Source organism: Lotus japonicus, chromosome 1, assembly GCF_012489685.1.
Source record: "Lotus japonicus ecotype B-129 chromosome 1, LjGifu_v1.2".
NCBI classification, from domain to species: Eukaryota; Viridiplantae; Streptophyta; class Magnoliopsida; order Fabales; family Fabaceae; genus Lotus; species Lotus japonicus.
In genome coordinates, this window is record NC_080041.1 from 106,968,926 (window position 1) to 106,991,412 (window position 22,487).

Below are 22,487 nucleotides of genomic sequence, written 5' to 3' on the forward strand. Positions count from 1 at the left end.
CTTAATGGAGGAGGCTTACGTGGACGTCTAGTTGGAGAGAAAAAGGAGATCTGAGGAGAGAGGGAAGTACGTGAGTATCACGTGAACTCACGTAAACCTTATATGAACTCATTATACCCAAATCTGAAACCCTAGGGATCTATATCGCGTTACCTTCTTCGTTCCAGGGAGGTCAGGGGTTTGGGTATAATGGGTTCAGATAAGGGTCACGTGATACTCACGTGCTTCCCTCTCTCCTCATACCTCCTTTCTCTCTCCAACTGGACGTCCACGTAAACCTCCTCCATTAAGAAATAAACGGTAGGACTAACGTTGCACACGACCTACAACGTCGGGGACCATCCATGTAATTAAATTAGGTGGGGGACCAAAATCGTGGCATTGGTAAACGTCGGGGACCAAAGTTGCAATTAAGCCTATTCTAAATTAGAAGCTCAAATGTTGATAAACACACTCACTTTTTAAAATTGGCAATAGACAAAGAAATGATATAATAGAAGGAAAAAGAAAAAAAAGTACAATGAAAAGTCATTCACCTGGGAGTTTGATCAAGCTTGAAGTGCGTATGACCGAATCTACTAAAAACCAAATAAAAAGAAAAGATAAAGGTAAGAAAACTGGCAAAAAAAAGTATGGAGCAAAGGGCTATTTATACATGTAGTTTAAGCTTTGAAGAAGATGAAAGGTGTAATAAAACTGAAGAATATTGAAGGTTTCTTCAAATGTTTTTAGGACCCCATATGAATGAATGCATTGATTTTTACAATTAAGTTTAGTGAATACATTTGGGAATGCAGAAAGACAATGAGATTGCTATGAAATAGACGGCTGAGATTCAATCCAAGTGAAATAAAAGACATCTTTACCAAAATATCCATAGTCAAGCTTCATAGTCTTTGAAATTATTTGTTGATTGACAGATTTATCCCAAGGTTGCAAAAACTCTCTCTTTATATAGTTTATAGATAGATAGATAGATAGATAGATTGATAGATAATACTTATTCAATTTGACTTTTCCAAATGTAACAAAAAACATACTAATTCAATTGGAATATTGTCTAGGTTACTGTATATAAATTCACTTAACAAATGGGTGAACCACAATTGATGGCTAAATTAGTTTCTGGACCTTTCGCTTGATACTTGCACAAGCACTAATAACAGTAGTGGGGCTAACATTCGTTATCCTTTATGATGCTTATTGTGTTGCTTTTCCAATCTTCATAAAGATTAAAGAGAACTGATGTGGGATAAGTTCAGGAAGTATTAGCAAGTGTCTAAGTCAAGCACAGTAACAATTCAAACATGTCCAACACAAAATAATTGAACTAAAACTATTTCTAGATATTATGATCACAAAGGTTTTCATTTATCACAAACAAAATGACAAGTCAAAAGACAAAAAACTTTGAGCTGATAAAAACTAGCCACTCTTTGCTATAATGGGTTCAAAGATGCTCTTAAGATCCTCCAGACAATCCACAAACACATCTTCCTCCTGCTGATAATCATCATCAAGCAAATTTCTGGCTTTTTCAATTGCAGAATTGATCTTCTCCTTTTCTTGTGAGGAGAGCTTAGAATAGATATCCTTTTTCTTTAAAGTATGCCTCGTACTGTAAACATAATCATCCAAAGCTATCATTGCACTGACCTTGCTAAGGTACTTTTTATCTTCAGCCTGGTATTTCTCAGCTTCTTGAATCAATCTTTTTATTTCTTCACTTGACATTCTTTCTTTGTCATTGGTAATGGTAATCCTATTCTTATTACCAGTGGTTTTTTCCTCAGCAGAAACAGTTATAATACCATTTTCATCTATACCAAAGCATACATCTAACGGATGGCCACGAGGAGCACGAGGAAAGCCAGAAAGCCAAAAAGAGCCTAACAAATTGTTATCACCAACTCTCGCTCTCTCTCCCTCATAAACATTAATCGAGACTCTAACTGCATTATCTTTTGGTGTAGAATATCGTTTTGTCTTCTTGATAGGAATGTTAGTGTTCCTAGGAATCACCACATTCATGACATCTATTCCTGTCGCTATTCCAAGTGACAGTGGTGTGACATCCATCAACACCAAATTTGGAACATTCTTAATGCCGCCTTCACTCAACAAAGCAGCCTGGACAGCTGCACCACAAGCAACAGCCTCATCAGGATTAATGCTCTTGCACAGATCCTTGCCATTGAAATAGTCCTGCAATAATTGCTGCACTTTTGGAATCCTAGAACAGCCACCAACAAGGACAACATCATGTATACTACTCTTGGTCATCTTAGCATCATTAAGACACTTATCTACCGTCTCCATACACTCTTCAAAAAGTTCCATATTGATATTCTCAAACCTTACACGAGAGATTGAAAAACAAAAGTCAATGCCTTGGAATAGAGCATCTACCTCGATGGTGGTATCAACAGCAAAGCTAAGTGTCCTTTTCGCCCTCTCACATGCCGCTCTCAACCTTCTCAAAGCTTTTGGATTCCCAGTTATGTCCACTTTGTTCTTCTTCTTGAACTCCTTTACAAAATAGTCCACCATTCTGTTATCAAAGTCCATTCCCCCGAGGTGAGTGTTTCCAGCTGTGGCCCTTACTTGGAAGACCTTATTGTAAGAGAATAGTATGATTTGAATGGGTGCCATTCTCATTGATAGCAATAGGGTATAAATACAAAACTGAATATACAAAAGTCAAACTATTTCCTATTTTGCCTAGCTTAATTACAGGAATACAATCAATATAATTGCAGGAATAAATCATATTCTATCACACCCCCGCAGTCGAAGCGGGAGGTTCCCGGACGCTGAGACTGGTCCGAAAATCATCAAAAAGAACCCGGGGAAGGCCTTTGGTGAAGATATCAGCGATCTGATGGCGGGAAGAGACATGAAGAACTCGAGCCTGGCCGCGTGCGACCTTTTCCCGAACAAAGTGGATATCCATCTCAATATGTTTGGTACGCTGATGCTGCACAGGATTTCCAGAGAGATATATAGCACTAACATTATCGCAGTACACCAAAGTAGCCTGGAAAAGAGGAAAGTGAAGCTCCAGCAGGAGATTGCGGAGCCAACAAGATTCCGAAACAACATTAGCAACACCTCTGTACTCAGCCTCTGCACTGGAACGAGAGAGAGTAGGCTGACGCTTGGACGACCAAGAGATGAGTTTGTCACCAAGAAAAACACAATAACCAGAAGTGGAGCGTCTGGTGTCAGGACATCCACCCCAATCAGCATCAGTATAAGAAATAAGCTTCTCAATAGGGGTCGGATATAGGTGCAAACCAAAGTGCAAGGTTCCCTGAACATAGCGCAGAATGCGCTTTAGTGCCAACATGTGCTCAGTGCAAGGAGCATGCATGTGAAGACAAACCTGCTGAACAGCATATGAAATGTCAGGGCGAGTGAAGGTGAGATACTGGAGAGCGCCTGGAAGACTACGGTACATAGTGGGATCCTCATATGGAGTGCCGGAGGATGTACTGAGCTTCTGCTTGGTGTCAACCGGAGTAGCAGAAGGGTTGCACGAAGTCATGCCGGCACGTGCAATAATATCTCGAGCATATGTGCTCTGACTGAGGAATAAGCCACCTGCATGTCTAGTCACGGCAATCCCGAGAAAATAACTCAATGGACCGAGATCCTTCATAGCAAATTCAGAGGAAAGGAGTGCCATAATGGATTTGCGAAGGTCATGGGATGAGGTGGTGAGAATGATGTCATCAACATAAAGGAGGATGTATGCCATGTCAGAGCCACGCCGGTAGATGAAAAGGGAGTGATCTGAAGTACTATGCTGGAACCCAATGGTAGAAACATAGTCGGCAAAGCGCTGGTACCAGGCACGAGGCGCCTGCTTCAGAGCATAAAGAGATTTCCTCAGTCGACAAACATGATCAAGATGATGAGGATCACGGAAACCCAATGGCTGGTGCATGTAGACAGTTTCGTGCAAATCACCATGGAGGAATGCATTCTGAACATCCAACTGATGAATGGGCCAAGATTTGGAGAGAGCAATGGTGAGAACAGTGCGAATAGTCGCTGGCTTCACCACGGGGCTGAATGTCTCATCACAATCCACACCTGCAATTTGAGACCTGCCATCACCTACAAGACGAGCTTTGTAACGCTCAAAACAGCCATTAGATTTCTTTTTATGCCTAAAAATCCACATGCAGCGAATGACATTAGCATCACAGGGTCGAGGAACCAAATCCCACGTATTATTCCTAATTAGAGCATTAAATTCAGACTGCATTGCGGATTTCCAATTAGGGTCGGACAAGGCAAGTTTAGGATTTTTGGGTAGAGGGGAGATGGTCGGATCATCAATGGAAACAGAAAGGTTGAAAAGCTTTCGGGGTTTGTAAATACCTTGCATGCTACGTGTGGCCATGGTCCGAGTAGGAGGAGCGGGTGGGACCGGTGATGTAGGTGGCTGAGAGGTATCGGGATGATCCGAAGGGGGAGATATAGAGGGGGAGGTTGTAGAGGTCGAAGAACCCGTCAAAAGAGGATGCGGATGGGTCGGTGGTGTGGCTTGGGGTTCAGGAGTGGGAGGTGTAGTGGTCCACTGATGAATAAGAGAGGGATGTGGATCATCAGTGAAGCAGTCATAGGTCAAGGTGGATGAGGGAGACATGTGTTTGAAGGGAAACTGAGTTTCATCAAAAAGGACATGCCGAGAGATAATAACCTTTCTGTGCGACAAATCAAAACACTTATAACCTCTGTGATTAAGGGGATACCCTAAGAAGACACACGGAGTCGAGCGCGGTTGCAGTTTGTTAATACTCATGGATGGATGCAAGGGATAACAAAGACAACCGAAGATACGAAGGTGTGTGTAGGTAGGATCACGATGATACAGAAGTTGAGTGGGAGATTGATTTGACAACGCTTTTCGGGGAAGGATATTAAGGAGATAAGTGGCCATGTGAAGTGCATGATGCCAAAAGGAGGGAGGAACATATGAATGCGCGAGAAGAGTGCGAATCATGTTGTTAATAGTGCGTATTTTGCGTTCTGCTTTGCCATTTTGAGAAGAGGTGTGAGGGCAAGAGAAACGGAAAATAAGACCATTAGCAGCACAATAGCGATGGAACAACGCATTATCATATTCACGCCCATTATCACATTGAAAACATTTAACTTTTTGCGAAAACTGTGTTTGAATTTGATTAGTGAGAGAGGTGAACATTTCAAAAACTTGAGATTTGTTACCTAAGGGAAACGTCCACAGAAAATCAGTGTAATCATCCAGAAATAAAACATAATAACGATGGCCAGAAGAACTTAAAACAGGTGATGTCCAAAGATCACTATGTAAAATATCAAAAGGCATCAAAGTAGCATTAGTGGATGAAACAAAAGGCAACTTAACATGTTTGCCAAAAACACACGAAGCACAAATAGTTTTAGAAGTCAAATGTTCACATGCAATGAACTTATTCCTATGAAGAGACTGTAAAGCAGAAGCACTAGGATGACCAAGGCGATCGTGCCAGAAACCAGAAGCAAGACTAGCAAAATGAGTGGGATTGGTGACGGGATAGAGATCGCCGACACTATCACATCTCAGAAGAGGGATCCCCGTCTTGAAATCAGCGACCGAGAAGCCAAGAGGATCAAAGGAAACAGAAACGTTATTGTCAGTAGTGAGTTGTCGCACAGAAATCAAATTCTTAATAATATTAGGTGTGTGCAAGACATGGTTAAGGTGAAGAGATTTGTGGTGGTTTGAGGTGGGTATGGTTGTGTGACCGGAGCCCTGAATTGGAATACCCTGACCACTACCAACAATCAGTTTCTGATTTAAATGACTCAAATTAGAATAAGACGAGAGATTACCTTGTGATGCCGCTGAGTGAGACGAGGCGCCAGTATCCATGTACCAAGTGCTGTCGGGAGGAGTGAGAGTCATGGTGTGCATGGCAGCCGCAATGTCAGTGGGTGCTGGGGAAGCACTAGCAGTGTATGCCTGCGGACGAGCACCGAGGATGCCTGGCTGGCGCGGAGGACCGGTGGGGCGAGTCCACTGAGAGGTGGGATAAGGACATGGCGGCATAGCCCAAGGAGGAGGAGCCCAACTCCATGGAGTCCAAGATGGAAACTGAGGTGGCTGCCAGGGTGGGTTGGGAGCTGCAGTAGAGGAGCCGGATGAGCCATTGGACCTGGATCCCCCGCGCTGATCACGTCCACTAGAGCGACCCTGATTGCCGCGATTGCGACCAGATCCAGAACGATTGTTTGAGCGACCAGTCCCAGAACGGTTGGAGCGCTGCTGAGAGGAGTCATCAGAGGCCCTCGGGGACGAAGTATGCATAGCAGTGTGAGTGGTAGTGCTCTGCATTTTCGCCAGACCAGCCTCCTCAAGAGTGAGCATGGAGCGAGCATGAGAGAATGTGGGCAAGGGGTTGCTTTGACGAATCAGTGTAGCAACACCGCGAAAGGGCTCAGTCAAACCAGAAACCAACTGGAGAACCAAACGATGATTGGTGACAGGAGCACCAACATTCCTCAGCTGATCAGATAGGTGTTTGAGGCGCTGACAGTAGGCAGAAACATTGGGAAAATCATCCATGCGAGTAGAGGAGAAATCCTGCTCGAGAGCAACAGCACGGGAGTTCTGGTTATCCTCAAAAATAGCAGTCAAACGATTCCATGTTTCCATAGCAGTGGAGCCCTTCTCCATGATTGTAGCAAGCAGATCAAAGGAAATGGTTGAGTAGATCCACTGAAGGACAGTAGAGTCAAGAGTTTGCCATTGTTCATAAGCCGGATCAGTCATAGCAGGACGATCCTTCCCAGGTTGGGGAATGATGTGGTGAATAACACGGGTGGCCCTAGCATGAGTCGCAAACAATTCAGCCCACATAGCATAATGATCCTTTTCTAACTCCAGGATAAAAGGGATGCTATTTTTGATATTGTTGACAGCGAGAGCAGGGTGGAACTCCGGTTTGCTTGAGGAAGGAGTTGGGGCAGCAACCACGGATGTTGTGGGTGTCTCATGATCCGATCCGGTGGAAGACATGGCTGCAAAACTCGAAAAAACAATTAAACAAGAGTGAAAGCTGAGTGAACCGGAAGGAGATAACCGGTCTGGGTGAACCAAGGGCCGTTGTTGGACCGTGAATATGGAACCCGCGTGACTGGGCTGTCACGGGTTTGAAAAAAAATTGCAGGAGGAAAGACCCGAATGAGAGGAAGCGGGTCTGGCTTGCTTGAGCGGCTCCTGGCGATGGGAACGGCGGCCAGAGGAGGAGGCGACGGCGCTGGGGCGTGCTGGAGGCAGAGACGCACTTGTGGAGGAGGAGAAGAGGAGTGTTGCGTCTCTTACGGTTGCTGGGCACGGAGGAGCAGCGGCTGGTCCAAACAGTGGCGAGCACAAACGGTGGCAGTGACACACGCTGGTGGAGGAGCACTAGCGTGGGAGATGGACAGCAACGTAGAGGCAGCGCAAGGAACGGCGCGGCGCGGCACGGCGCGGCACGGCGAGGAGCGGTGCGGCGTGAGAAGGAAAGGAAGCACAGATGTGCTTGGCCGGCAGCGGTGTGACCCAAGGGAGGAAGAAGGAGGCCGGCAGGGAAAAACAGAAGCGGAAGCAGTAGGGATCAGTTAGGTCGTGATACCATGTAAGAGAATAGTATGATTTGAATGGGTGCCATTCTCATTGATAGCAATAGGGTATAAATACAAAACTGAATATACAAAAGTCAAACTATTTCCTATTTTGCCTAGCTTAATTACAGGAATACAATCAATATAATTGCAGGAATAAATCATATTCTATCACTTATCCTTAATTGTAAGGAGAGATACATCAAAAGTACCTCCACCAAGATCAAACACACAAATATTTCGCTCTGCATCACAATTACTTCTCTTGTCGAGGCCATATGCCAGAGCTGCAGCAGTCGGTTCATTGATTATCCACATAACATTGAGGCCAGCAATGGTACCGGCATCTATTGTGGCTTTTCGTTGAGCATCACTGAAGTAAGCAGGCACAGTAATGACGGCATTCTTCACAGGTGATTCCAAATATGCCTCTGCAGTCTCCCGCATCTTTGTTAGTACCATAGATGAGATTTCCTCAGCTGAAAGCTGCTTCTCTTCTCCTTTGTAGTTAACAATGATAATAGGTTTATCATTAACACCAGGAATGACCTTGAATGGCCACAACATTATATCTTTTTGAACCACAGCATCACTAAATTTTCTACCAATTAATCTCTTTGCATCTGAAGAAAAATGGAATAATGTATCATCATTCATTAGTCCAACAAAAATAAATGAAGGCTTAAATATGTATAATGATTAAAAACCCTTCTTTTTCTACTTGTATTGGGTTGAAGTAACCCTTGTACGTATTTTCAATATATTTCTTATGACTTATAAAAAAAAAAAACAATATGACATTGTTTAGAAGAACTTATTTGAACTTATCTTATAACATAAGCTCAGATCAGAATCCTATCAACCGTAAAAAAACTTTACCATGTCAATTTTCATAATCTAACCATTCACTTAATTTTCTTTTATTTCTTTGATTAGTAAAGACACATAAATTCATAGCGAGGTGGCGAAACTTGTTTATTTCTAATTGAGAGGATTTGTTTCTATCAAAACTGGTGTTATTTGAATGGAAAAATTATAGAGTGGTAATCGGGTTAACTTTCACTTATTTCTTTTGTAAAATTTCCCTATATTTTTTGTTAACATCAGAAAGATAAATGACACTCTCTAGAGATTAATCTACGGACCTTCTTCTCTCTAACCCATATGTCACCTAAATTTTACCACTTGAGCTACCGATCGGAGACAAAACTTTACCATATTTAAGTTAATGAACAGTAATGGTGAATAATTAATGGAAACCATTCCTTCATGGGATCATAATTAAGAGCAAACAAAAGTAGAAACTTTACCAAAGATAGTGTTCTGAGGGTTAGTAGAAGCTTGATTATGAGCAACATCACCAATCAACCTTTGATTTTCAGTGAAAGCAACAAAAGAAGGTGTTGTCTTGTTGCCTTGATCGTTGTGGATAATCTCCACTCTACTCTGTTGATCCTGCCACACTCCGACGCATGAATACGTCGTGCCCAGATCGATTCCCACGGCGAATCCTTCATATCTTCTCTTCATGATCTATTAACTGAATGAAAAACAAAAAGAATTGTAAAAAAAAATCACTAGTCAGGATTGGGAAGAAGGGACCCTAGCATAGTGATGAACATCAAAACCTTATTTTACCTCCTTTGTTGTACCTAATGAAAACTGCAGCAGCAAGTACCACAGAAGAAAGAAGAAACTGCGCGCGCAATATTTGACTTGATTTGATAGAAACATATATATATATATATATATATATATATATATATTCCCTATTTGTTTTGAGGGCAAAGAATCTTTAATATTAGGAAATAAAATTTGATATTTAATTTGATTGGATATGATAGAAAAATTTGGTACAAAGAAACTCTATTTCAGGTATGGCATGGCAAAGTGGTTAACTTACTTTATCATTTAACCATTCATGAATTTGATTATTTTCAATTGAAATAAAGCGCATTGTGTCATTTGTGTGGCCATTGCTTAATGCGCGTGCGCTTACCCAAAACCATAAAGTTAACTAATATGGATAGCCTAAATGGTACTTGATGGATTAAAATTTCACAAGTCTTGGGTTCAAATCCTATTGGTACCTAGATATCAAAAAAAAAAAGACCATAAAGTTAACTAGTGATGTCAATGGTTGATAGTCCAAGAAAAAAAAACTCTATATTTACCTAGGATTAAGGCTTGAGTGGGACGAAGGGTGAAGGGTCCTAGGTTCGAACTCGGATGACAGATTAATTTACTAACATTTCTAACAACTAACATTTGCCTATAAAAAAAACATGATAAAAAAATCAATTATTTGAAGATTTAAATTTTTTTTTATCAGCAAAGTGAATGTGAATAAAAATTTGGGTGGATTCAACTCCGGTAGAATTGAACACACAATTTTTTGAGGAGTAGTGACTCATCCTTCCCAACGAAACAACATGAGTTTTGACATTTGAAATTTTTAAATATAATAAGTCATTTGAAAAATTAAGTAAAATTAATATAAGAATTTTTTTTTGAGTATATAAGAATTTAAAATTTAAATCATGTGGTATGTTTAACAATTTTATAATAATTATATATAAGTTAAGGGAATAAACAAAAGTTTAAAAAACAAAGCTATTGAAAGGTTTGTATATTTAATTTCAAAAAAAGGTTTGTGTATTATAAACTTGAGCAAAATTTATATCTGATATAATTAACTTTTTTTGGTTACATATATCTGATATAATTAAATTTAAAAGAATAAATTTGAGTTAAATGATAAAACATAATTATTTGAAAATATGATAACTCTTTTAAATTTCCAAAAATAAAAAATAACTCTTTTAATTATTATAAAAATATATTGTCTTTGGATAATGAAATCGCCGTATGTATCTTAAGCCATCTACAAAAATATTAAAAAGTATAAAAAGAACAAAATTACTACAATTTTACTACCAAAAGAAAGATACTTATATATTAATAATAATCTAGCAGCAAATAATTCCCAATCAAGCTTATTTAATCTACTAAGATTCTAAGAACAATCCAGAAGAACTAAGAAAATAAAGAACAGTTTCAAAAAAAAAATATAAAAAATAAAGAACAAGGAAAAAAATGCTAGCAGTACTAAAAACATTAAAAACAATTCAAACTCAATTATTAAACGAACTATATAAGCTTCTTCAACTTGCCCCAGGTCCTAGTAGCAATTGATTTCTTGGCCATAGCAGGTTCAAAAATGCTCTTGAGCTCAATTAGAAACTCAACAAATACAGATGTCTCTAGCTGCTGGCCATCATCAAGCAAACTTTTGCCCTTTACAATAGCTGAATTGATCTTATCTTGCACTATTGAGGGAAGCTTAGAACTGACACACTTATCTTTCATACTTTTGTTCATCTTGTAAAGGTAAAGATCAAGATCATTCATTGCTGTAACCCTGTTCTTGAACTTCATATCATCAACCTCATGATTCTCAGCTTCTTGAATCATTCTTCTGATTTCTTTAGCTGACAGCCTGTCTGTTTCATTGGTAATGGTTATCTCATTCTTATTACCAGTGGTTCTTTCCTCAGCAGAAACAGTGAGGATACCATTTTCATCTATAGCAAAAAATACATCATAAGGATAGCCACGAGGAGCAGGAGGGAGGCCAGTAAGATAAAAAGAACCCAACAAATTGTTATCACTGGCTCTTGTTCTCTCACCCTCATAAACCTCAATCAAGACTCTGGATTGGTTATCTTCAATTGTAACGTATCCTTGTGTCTTCTTCACAGGAATGGTAGTGTTCCTAGGCAGGGGCGGAGCCAGGAATTTGACACTGGGGTGGCTAAATATCAAATAAAAAATTAATTTTACTTTCTTTTATCTAAACCATGTTTATTTTTAAACTTATTTTTACGTATTATTTCTATACACATTAATCTTCTATCTTTTATTTTATCAAACTTCGTTATATCAAACATAATTTTATCAAACACTAATCCTAATGATTCGATATGTAAATTCTTTAAAGATATATATATGTGTGAATCAATTGATATAATTGATACCAATTATGATATTAGGCTATGTATAAATATATAAAAGGCTTAATTGCAACTTTGGTCCTCGACGTTTACCAATGCCACGATTTTGGTCCCCCACCTAATTTAATTACGTGGATGGTCCCTGACGTTGTAGGTCGTGTGCAACGTTAGTCCTACCGTTTATTTCTTAATGGAGGAGGCTTACGTGGACGTCCAGTTGGAGAGAGAAAGGAGGTATGAGGAGAGAGGGAAGCACGTGAGTATCACGTGACCCTTATCTGAACTCATTATACCCAAACCCCTGACCTCCCTGGAACGAAGAAGGTAACGCGATTTAGATCCCTAGGGTTTCAGATTTAGGTATAATGGGTTCATATAAAGTTCACGTGAGTTCACGTGATACTCACGTGCTTCCCTCTCTCCTCAGATCTCCTTTTTCTCTCCAACTAGACGTCCACGTAAGCCTCCTCCATTAAGAAATAAACGGTAGGACTAACGTTGCACACGGCCTACAACGTCGGGGACCATCCATGTAATTAAATTAGGTGGGGGACCAAAATCGTGGCATTGGTAAACGTCGGGGACCAAAGTTGTAATTAAGCCTATATAAAATTATCAAAACTGTCAATACAGTTCTTCTAGTATAGTATAGTGGTAAACATATGAATTCGTTTTCATCCTAGGAGTAGGAGATTCGATTCTCATTCCCAGCAATTATCCGTTTTTATAGTCTTTTTTGTGTTAACTTGTAATATATATTAATTATCACGGGTGCTAGAAAAATAATATACCTAATACTAGTATGAATATCGAAAATATTCGGGGGTGCGGAGCACCGGTAAGCCACCCCGGTGGCTCCGCCCCTGGCTGTAACCCTAGGAACGACCACACTCATGACATCTCCTTTTACAGATGTGCCAAGTGAAAGAGGTGTGACATCCAAAAGCACTAAGTTTGGAACATTCATTACGCCATCAGTCAACAAAGCAGCCTGAACAGCTGCACCATAAGCAACAGCCTCATCAGGGTTGATGCCCTTGCATAGTTCCTTCCCATTGAAAAAATCTTGCAATAGATGCTGCACTTTGGGAATCCTAGAAGAACCACCAACCAGAACAACATCATCTATGTCACTCTTGTCCATCTTAGAGTCTTCAAGACACCTCTCAACTGTCTCCATACACTTTTTAAAGAGATCAATGTTCAGTTCCTCAAATTTGGCGCGAGTAATTGCTGAGCACAAGTCAGTGCTCTCAAATAAAGCATCTACCTCAATTGTGGTATCAGTGGCAAATGAGAGTGTCCTCTTTGCCTTCTCGCACGCACTTCTCAACCTCCTTAAGGCTCTTGGGTTCCCACTAATGTCCTTCTTGTGCTTCCTCTTAAACTCCTTAACAAAATGGTCCACCAGTATGTTATCAAAGTCCTCTCCTCCAAGGTGAGTATCACCAGCAGTGGCTTTCACTTGGAAGCTATCATCCTCAATTGTGAGAACTGAGAATAGACACATCAAAAGTGCCGCCACCAAGATGAAAGATGAAAACATTCCGCTTACCATCAAAACGAGATTTCTTTTGAAGGCCATATGCGAGACCTGCAGCGGTTGGTTCATTGATTATCCGCATAACATCAAGGCCAGCAATAGCTCCGGGCCTCCGGCATCTTTGATTTTCAGTGAAAGCAACAAAAGAAGGTGTTGTCTTGTTGCCTTGATCATTGTGGATAATCTCCACTCTATTGTGGAGATCCTGCCACACACCCACGCATGAATACGTTGTGCCCAGGTCGATTCCCACTGCAATTCCTTCATATTTTCTCGCCATCATCGACCTAAACAGAGAAAAGAAGCTAAACTCAGGATTGGGAAGAAGGAACCATGGCAATATAGCACAGTGAAAAACAATGAAAACCTTACCAACTAGCGTTTTGTGGAGCAGAATCAAAACTGCATAAGCGGAAAATATGCAATTGCCTGCAGTTTCAAACTGCCGATAGCAAGAAAGTACTGCGCGCTGAAATCTGATATTAGATTTGATTATCTTTTAAACAAATTTGATTTTAATTTTTTTAAGCATTTGTTCATGATGGTTGTTAGTTTTCTGCACAAAACGTGTTTGGCAAAAATAAAGCTGATGTGTGGAATTTTTAGTGAATTTTGAAACCGTTTTAACCTGTTTTTTAACACCACAAAATATGATTTTGTCATTATGGTTATTAGTTTCAATTACATATACCTTCATCACCACCCACCACCCGTCACCATTACTACCATCGTCGTCGTCGCCGGCACCACCACCCACGCTACCATTGGCACCACCACTTCCACCTCTACCACCAACGCCGACTCCACTGCAACCACCACCACCACAACCACCACGTTGCTATGACCACCACCATCGTCACGACCACCATGTAACATCCCCCTCCACCACCACACCTTCACCACCACCCGCACTACCACATCAACTAGCGTCACCACCCTGCACCATCACCCCCACCACCCTCCAGCGCCACCACAACCACCAACGCCGCCACTACCACTACCACCTCCTCAATCGCCACCACACCAACGCTACCATCGCCACCACCACTTCCACCTTCACCACCAACGTAACTCCACTGCAATCACCACCTCACTACCACAATCGCCACCGGCGTGCCACCACGTCGCTACTACCACCATCACGTCACGACCACCTGGTAAGATCTCCCCTCCACCACTGTTGGTTCTTCTGCAAGTGCACAGAATCTACCCGGTTTTAAATCATCGAACCTCAGGGAATTAGATTACAAATCCAGTTTAAGATTCAAGTTCAAGGTTGAAAAGCTAGTAAAATTCAGTTTTAATGATTGGTTGTTTCTTGAGTTTGTAAAAAGACAAGTGATCAAGTAATAAAGCGATTGAAATTCAGAGATGAGATTGCCTTGGGTTCTTGCTCAACAAATTCAGTTTTAGCAAACCTTCCTATTCAATAAATCCTGAGTCTCTCCTTGATGTTCTAGCCTAGATAGTCATCTATCGATGTCTCGTAAAGAAAACTCTTTCTAATCAAAAGATAGATTCAATTCCTTGATAACCTAAACATTTGTTAGAAGCACTAAGCATGCAATTCAGGCCAACAAACCTCAACCCTTCCTCTATTCCTAGCAGCAAGTATAGAAGAGGTAATCTCACAACAAGTCTCAATTCTATAACAAACTATCGTTATGATTATAGAAAAGTAAAAAGCTAGCATGCATTCAAGCTTGAAAGATAAAGCATAGGAGTGAGATTCAAGGGTTTACTCAGAACAACATGAATAGAAAAGGAATGAAAGCTAAAACATGCAAAGTCTTACAAAGAACCAAAAACAAAAGGGGTTTTAGCCAAGCATGGCTATGGAATCCATACAAGAAGATAAGAATGAAACCTGAAACATAGGGCTTAGGGAAAGCTCCTCAAGCTCCAGAACTCAAACCCTCTCTTAAAAAACTTGTGAAAATATGATAAAATGACCAAAAGGTTTTCAAGAGAAATGTCTAAAAACCAATTTATAGGCAAAACAGTCGAGTTTGGGCGCTTAGGCGCCAATTCAGAGCGCCTGAGCGCCAATTCCAGCCACAAACATGCTCTCTGGAGGTCAATTGGCGCCTAGGCGCCAATTCCCAGCGCCTAGGCGCCAATTACAGGAGGTTCAGAAAAAGCAACTAGAGCCTAGGCGCCAATTCCCAACGCCTAGGCGCTTAAGCTCGCTGGAAAAGACTTTTTAGTTTCTTGTAACTCCTCTTTTAAGCCTCTTTAAGTCCTCCTTCAATTCCATGCTTCTTGGCCTTCTTTCACCTTCAGTTTCTGATCTGCAAACTTAACCAACAAGCCAAGGAAAATTCCAGAAGCTCAAAGAGCTTATTAGCACAATAGATCCTTCAATTAACACAATAAAACCATACAAGTCCTAAACTTACTTAAAATGCAAGAAAACTCCCTATAAAACTACAAAATTACCAAAACGAAGTAAAGACTCAAAGAAAGATAAAAATGCATGAAACACTACATGAGACTCAACAAAAAGACTCAAAACAAAGAAAGAAATGACCCTAAAAACACCACTAAACAAGGGTCATCACACCACTATACTCAACGACATCTCGCACTCGAGCGTAAATAACACTCGCTTGCCCTCAAGCGCAAGAAATGCTCTCAAACAAGTGCTCTCAACAAGGAATACTTCACAAAAAATATGGGGACAAAGGAATCACAGCTAGTTCCAAGAGAAAGACCCGACAACCTACTTCATGCATCTTTTGAAAAGAGAAGAGTGTAGAGTCCATTCATGAGAAGCATATAGAACTAAAAATCCTAGGATGAGATGTTGATTTAGTGCACTGAGCACACAAGCAAGTTCATAGGTCCTGAATGCCATTCACTCAATAGCAACAAAGATCAAACATGCAAATATTCAAAGAGACTTTAAAAAGGGTTGAAACATTGGCTAGGTAGAACATGATGGTGGTTGGTCCCTAAGGAAATTCTAGGCTTCAAGCACATTGAGTGTGGTCCAATTCTAAAACCCCCCCGGAGCTTTTCACAATAAACTATTTAGCACAAGTCTCTTGTACCCCCCCTTTTTTTCAACTTTTTTTTTCTTTTACAACTCCAGCTTTTGTTCAGGAGTTCTTTTTCTTTTTTTTTTCAATGATTTTTTTCTTTTCGGGGCAAGAGAATTTCACAATTTTTCAGCTACATACAAATATAATCAAGGATCATCACTCCCTAATATTCCAACCAAACATCCGCCCCAATCACTTGGCTACAATAAAATATCCAAAAAGGCTCAAGTGGGGCAACTAAAGACAATGTTCAATCAACTAATTCAGAATCTCAAGAAATCCTACAAGTCTCAAGAATAAAGCAAGAATCACAAAGCATGCTATGAGTGAAATTAATGCAGAACCAAGAATTGCAAGTGAGTCAGGATCCTCCAGGGAAATTTTATGGTGAAGGGTCAAAGATAGACCCTTAATGGACTCACCTCGACTCCTTTCTCAAGAAACACTCGGAATACCGAAGTCTCCTCCTCTCTTCCCCAAACATGCAATCACTCATCCCTAAAAACAGCAGTAAGTATTCACAAAAGCATTTTCAAAAACAGCACATGTAAGAAAACAAAATTATAGCTAAAAGCATGTGAGTATAGGGAAGTAAAAGACCCAAAAACAAAAAACTTAAATAACAATGCATGATAAAAAGAAAAATAAAAGCTACAAAAGAAAAAATATGTAAAAATGCATGAGCTAAACTAAAGGGAAGAGTTGACCTTCTTTACTAATTGCCATGGAGGCCTTAGAGCCACCTCCTACTCCAAAATTTAGGCTCTCAATCCCTGCAAAATGCAACAACCAAACAAGCAAAATAAAACAAAACTTGGGTTGTCTCCCAAGCAACCCATTGTTAAATACCAGCCAAAATTTATGTAAAAGAGCAACCAAATTTTGTGTATAAATCAACCAAAATTTATGTAAACCACTGTAAATTGAGGAAACGAAGAACTTTGTAAATTGACTTCGCGCATCACCAGGGACTGCCAATAGATGCGTGACAGAGATGGTGAATAGAACCTGTGTTATCGGGTCAAACATATGGTTCTTCATATGATCCATGATTCGGCTTCAGCTTCCCTGGTTCACATCTGTGGATAAACTTCATGGAATCGTTCGCGTCGAAGCTGCTTACCTCTGTGGAACCCTAAACGTTTCCCATGAACCTTCATTTGTCTAACTACATACAGGTTTTACTAATGAGTACTCATCTAATTCCAGAGACGAACTATGTCTGCAAATTATGATAAACTTGTTCTACCATTACCAAATACTTTATCACAACCATAGATGTGTTTAGTTCAAGATCCAACGGCTGGAAATACATTTTTTGAAACTGGTCCACGGTGGACCAGTTTCAAAACTGGCCCACCGTAGGCAGAACCCCCCTTTTAAGGCATATAATTAAATCATAAGAATACTTCTCAAAGAATCAATTTGAACTTCAGAATAAGGTCACACACCTCTCATTCACTCATAATTGCCTAAGAAATCTTGAGTCAATCTAATCATATAAGCATAACACTGTCCATCAGTCAATTTAAAATAAAAAAGAAGAAGTATACAAATAGAAGAGACCTCAAAAGTATGTAAAACTAGGATTTTAGCCCGTATCCGTGCAATGCACGGACGAGCAGTTCTTCAATTTATCATATTTATTCAATCAATTTATTTAACTTTATCTATTTAAATCACATACCAATTTTTTATAACCTTTACTAATCACAACAAAAAATATGGTTTAACCGAAATATAAACATCAACGACAAATTATAAACATTAATATTATAACAAAAGTTGTATTTTCATTTATCTTTGTCAAAATAACTTGAACACAATTACAATGTTAAAGTTTCTGTTACAAATATACGAAGTCTCGAAGTAAAAATGATGAAAATCTCTTCACAACAGGGTATGGTCAACAATATACATATATTCAGAAAGAAATTCCAGTGTCAAATACACATAAAAAAATACATAAAGTACTAATTTCTTTATTGTACAAACTGACTCAAGCAATTGACTTACTTACACAAGAAAATTGCCCCACGCTAGTCATGTAAACAAATAATGATCAAGTAAAAAAATTATTTTAATCTACTTCCAAGTATGATTACCTCTGAAAGCAGTTGAGGGTGGGTACATGAAAATCATGATTACTGTTACTTTTGTACTAATTAGTACATTATATGTATTGATAAGTCAAATAAGTAAATATCTTACCTGGATCCACACAAAAGAAGATATTAGAAAATAAAATCTGACAAATACCTACTTGTCACATGATAGAAGATCTACAAAGAGATAGAGTTGAACCTCTTCTCCATGTTCGACAATTAGTAGCAACAACGACGCTGACGCGAAGCCTAACTGCTGCACAAAGTGGGACGAAATCAAGTTTGTCAATTGTTGAACAGGAAACGAAACAAAGCTCATATCACAAACAATGGAAAGCTGAAAAGGGAAGGAGAGAAAGTGAATCCAAACTAAAAGGGAGAGAATAAGAAAATTAATCTTATTATGATAAATTCACGCCTCTGGGAAAAGAAAAACAAAGATCATAACCTGCCCTAACATTTAACAAAAAATTAAATTTCCTCGCTCAACAAAAAAATATTGGGCCCCCTAAAGTTTTATAAAATTATTGGCCCAAAGAGCTAATTTCTAGTTAACCAAAAAAGTTTAACATGCTTACAAAAAAAAAAGAAAAATAACATTAATTTCATAAAAAAAAACTCTACACAATTAGGACAAATGAAACAAATCATGTCCAACATAATCCACATGAAGTAAGAGGACCATCACAACATTCAAGTAAAACAATTATCTTAAGTTTTTTTTATAAATATCCAAGTTATCAAATAATGTTAAATTGTTAATACATATTTCATCCACAAGTTTCGAACCCTGTACCGTTCACACTTAACCCATCCGATCCACTACGTCAAATTAGTCCTATCACTTCGGCTAACATTCGAACAAAAACCTAACTTTCACTTCATATTGAATTTTAAAGCTAAATAATATCAACTCTAAAATACTATGACATATAATAAGAAATATATTTCAATCTTCAAAGTGAATCAAAAGTATACCCTTAATAGATCTATTTGTACCAGTGTTTCATCCACAAACTTCGAACCCTGTATCATTCACACTTAACCCTTCCGATCCCCAACGTCAAATAAGTCGTACCACTTCGGCTAACATTCAAAGAAAAACCTAACTTTAACTTCATATTGAATTTCAAAGCTAAATAATATCAACTCTAAAATATTATGACATATGATAAGAAATATATTTCAATCTTCAAAGTGAATCAAAAATATATTCTTAATATATCTATTTGTAGCAGTGTTTCATCCACAAGATTCAAACCCTGCACCATTCACACTTAACCCTTTCGATCCCCTACGTTAAATTAGTTCTACCATTTCGGCTAACATTCGAAGAAAAACCTAACTTTCACTTCATATTGAATTTCAAAGCTAAATAATATCAACTCAAAAATAATATGACATATAAAAAGAAATATATTTCAATCTTCAAAGTGAATAAAAAATATACTCTTAATAGATCTATTCGTAACAGTGTTTCATCCACAAGCTTCGAACCCCGTACCATTCACACTTAACCCTTTCGATCCCCTTACGTCAAATTAGTCCTATCACTACGGCTAACATTCAAAGGAAAACCTAACTTTCACTTCATATTAAATTTCAAAGCTAAATAATATCAAATCTAAAATACTATGCCAGATAATAAGAAATATATTCCAATCTTCAAAGTGAAAAAAAAATATACTCTTAATAGATCTATTTGTAACAGTGTTTCATCCACAAGCTTCGAACCCTATAGCATTCACACTTAACCCTTTCGATTCCCTACGTCAAATTAGTCCAACCACCTCGGCTAACATTCGAAGAAAAACCTAACTTTCACTTTATATTGAATTCCAAAGCTAAATAATATCAACTCTAAAACATTATGACATATAATAAGAAATATATTACAATCTTTAAAGTGAATCAAAAATATACTCTTAATAGATCTATTTGTAACAATGTTTCATCCACAAGCTTCGAACCCTGTACCGTTCACACTTAACCCTTTCGATCCCCTACGTCAAATTAGTCGTACCACTTCGGCTAACATTCGAAGAAAAATCTAACTTTCACTTCATATTGAATTTCAAAGCTAAATAATATCAACTCTAAAATACTATGACATATAATACGAAATATATTACAATCTTCAAAGTGAATAAAAAATATACTCTTAATAGATCTATTTGTAACAGTGTTTCATCCACAAGCTTCGAACCCTGTAGCATTTACACTTAACCCTTTCGATCCCCTATGTCAAATTAGTCCAACCACTTCGGCTAACATTCAAAGAAAAACCTAACTTTCACTTTATATTGAATTTCAAAGCTAAATAATTTCAACTCTAAAACACTATGACATATAATAAGAAATATATTACAATCTTCAAAGTGAATCAAAAATATATTCTTAATAGATCTATTTGTAACAATGTTTCATCCACAAGCTTCGAACCCTGTACTGTTCACACTTAACCCTTTTGATCCCCTATGTCAAATTAGTCCTACCACTTCAGCTAAAGTTCAAAGAAAAAACCAACTTTCACTTCATATTCAATTCCAAAGCTAAATAATATCAACTCTAAAATACCATGACAAATAATAAGAAGTATATACCAATCTTCAAAGTGAATTAAAAATATACTATTAATAAATATACTTGTAACAGTGTAATAATCTAACTTTTCAAAAATATATCAATTTAACGTTTTGCTAACACTACTATACCTTTCAACAATTTCACATATCTATATCAAATTTTATAAATATGAATAAGAGGAAACCTTATCACATCAGATTATTTAAAAAATTGCTCCAACCAATCTCATTTTAAGAGGTTAAATTAAAACAACAGGATTAAATCGAAAATCTACTGAATAAGGTGAATTACGATAATGCTTTCAAAAAGATAACTTCGTCCAAAGGAAGAAGAGAAAAACTATAAATGTTAACATATATTTATCTATAACAATTGGTTAATAAAACTCCACCATAAATGGGTGGCTTAACATATCTGCAACCGTAATATGGACACCTTAATGATTTTTTAAAAAGCTTTTTTGTACGGGGATATTTTAAAAAGCTAATATCATTTTATTTGTGAATTTAAAAAAAAAATATTGTTTTGAGATTTTTGATTTTGAAATGCATTTTATTTTATTCTAATACTAAGTTGAATATTTTTTGGTTTGTTTAATTTTATAGTTATATATTAATAATTGCTTTAAAAAAATTGATTTTTTTAAAATGCTTTCTTAAAAAACAAAGTTTTATATTGAAAAAATAGCAAAACAAATAAAAGTAAATTGAAAACAATTGCTGGGCCGAGAGGCCCAGTTTTACACATCCAAAATACCAAAACAAAAAAAAACCCAATTTCAAATAAAAACAACACCCAAACCATATTTCCTCACATTTTAACCTAGCCGCCCCTCTCTTTCTCTCTGATTCTTCATCTTCTTCTCTCTTCCTCCACATCGGTTTCTTCCTCTCCTCTTGTCCCGTCCACCGTTTTCGCCCCCAACCTCCACCAAAGCTTCAATCTGGACCCAACCCTACCCCAAGCAACGATTTTTTCTTCTTCCTCTTTTTTTCCTCTCTCTTCCACTCCCAACCACCATCCCAACCCAACCGCCACCAAAGCCATGATTTCTCCTCCAAATCCGAGTCAAGAAGCACCTAGATCGGAGATTTTTACACCGATTTGATACATGCAAGCTCTGAGCTATCCTAGCAAGGTTTTTTTTCACCAAAATCCGAGTCAAGACGCCGGACCGGACATTTTAGCCTCTGAAGATGGATTTTTTTTTATGTAAATATCAATATGCTGTGTAAAAGTTTCCATTTTTAATGTAAAGTTTGATTTTTTGATGTAAAGTTTGAATCTTTATTAATAAAAATTTGTTTTTGTTTCTGTTATTATGGTGCTTCTTCCTCCTTTCACCTCTGATTTGCTGATGGGTGTGGAGTTGGTGGTTGTAGCGTATTGTATGAGAGGAAAAGTGAGTGATGGGACTGTGGTTAGTGGCAGTGGTCAGGTGAGGAATTGAATAACCGTTGGATCAGAAATTGAAATCAATGGCCCAGATTGAAAGTTCTCTTATGAATAGTGATTTCATGTCCCTCTTTTAAGATGTAGTAGATAATGAGGCTAAGAT

The 22,487-nt window shown here is 38.3% G+C and overlaps 1 protein-coding gene, 1 long non-coding RNA gene and 1 pseudogene across 2 annotated transcripts; all 3 read right to left on the bottom strand.

Annotated features, from left to right (window-relative positions):
* Positions 1 to 1,425: 1,425 nt before the first annotated feature.
* Positions 1,426 to 9,168, bottom strand: LOC130728851 (heat shock cognate 70 kDa protein-like). Its single transcript, XM_057580436.1, has 4 exons — positions 8,949 to 9,168; positions 7,814 to 8,261; position 6,226; positions 1,426 to 2,613 (listed from the first exon to the last, which is right to left on the bottom strand). Exons 1-4 carry the CDS (start codon positions 9,166 to 9,168, stop codon positions 1,426 to 1,428), a joined length of 1,857 nt encoding a protein of 618 aa, XP_057436419.1.
* A 1,429-nt stretch (positions 9,169 to 10,597) lies between these two features.
* Positions 10,598 to 13,474, bottom strand: LOC130717593 (heat shock cognate 70 kDa protein-like; annotated as a pseudogene).
* Positions 13,475 to 14,947: 1,473 nt separating this feature from the next.
* Positions 14,948 to 17,449, bottom strand: LOC130728895 (uncharacterized). Its single transcript, XR_009015820.1, has 2 exons — positions 16,946 to 17,449; positions 14,948 to 16,736 (listed from the first exon to the last, which is right to left on the bottom strand). It is a non-coding gene; the product is annotated as an uncharacterized LOC130728895 (long non-coding RNA).
* Positions 17,450 to 22,487: the final 5,038 nt, after the last annotated feature.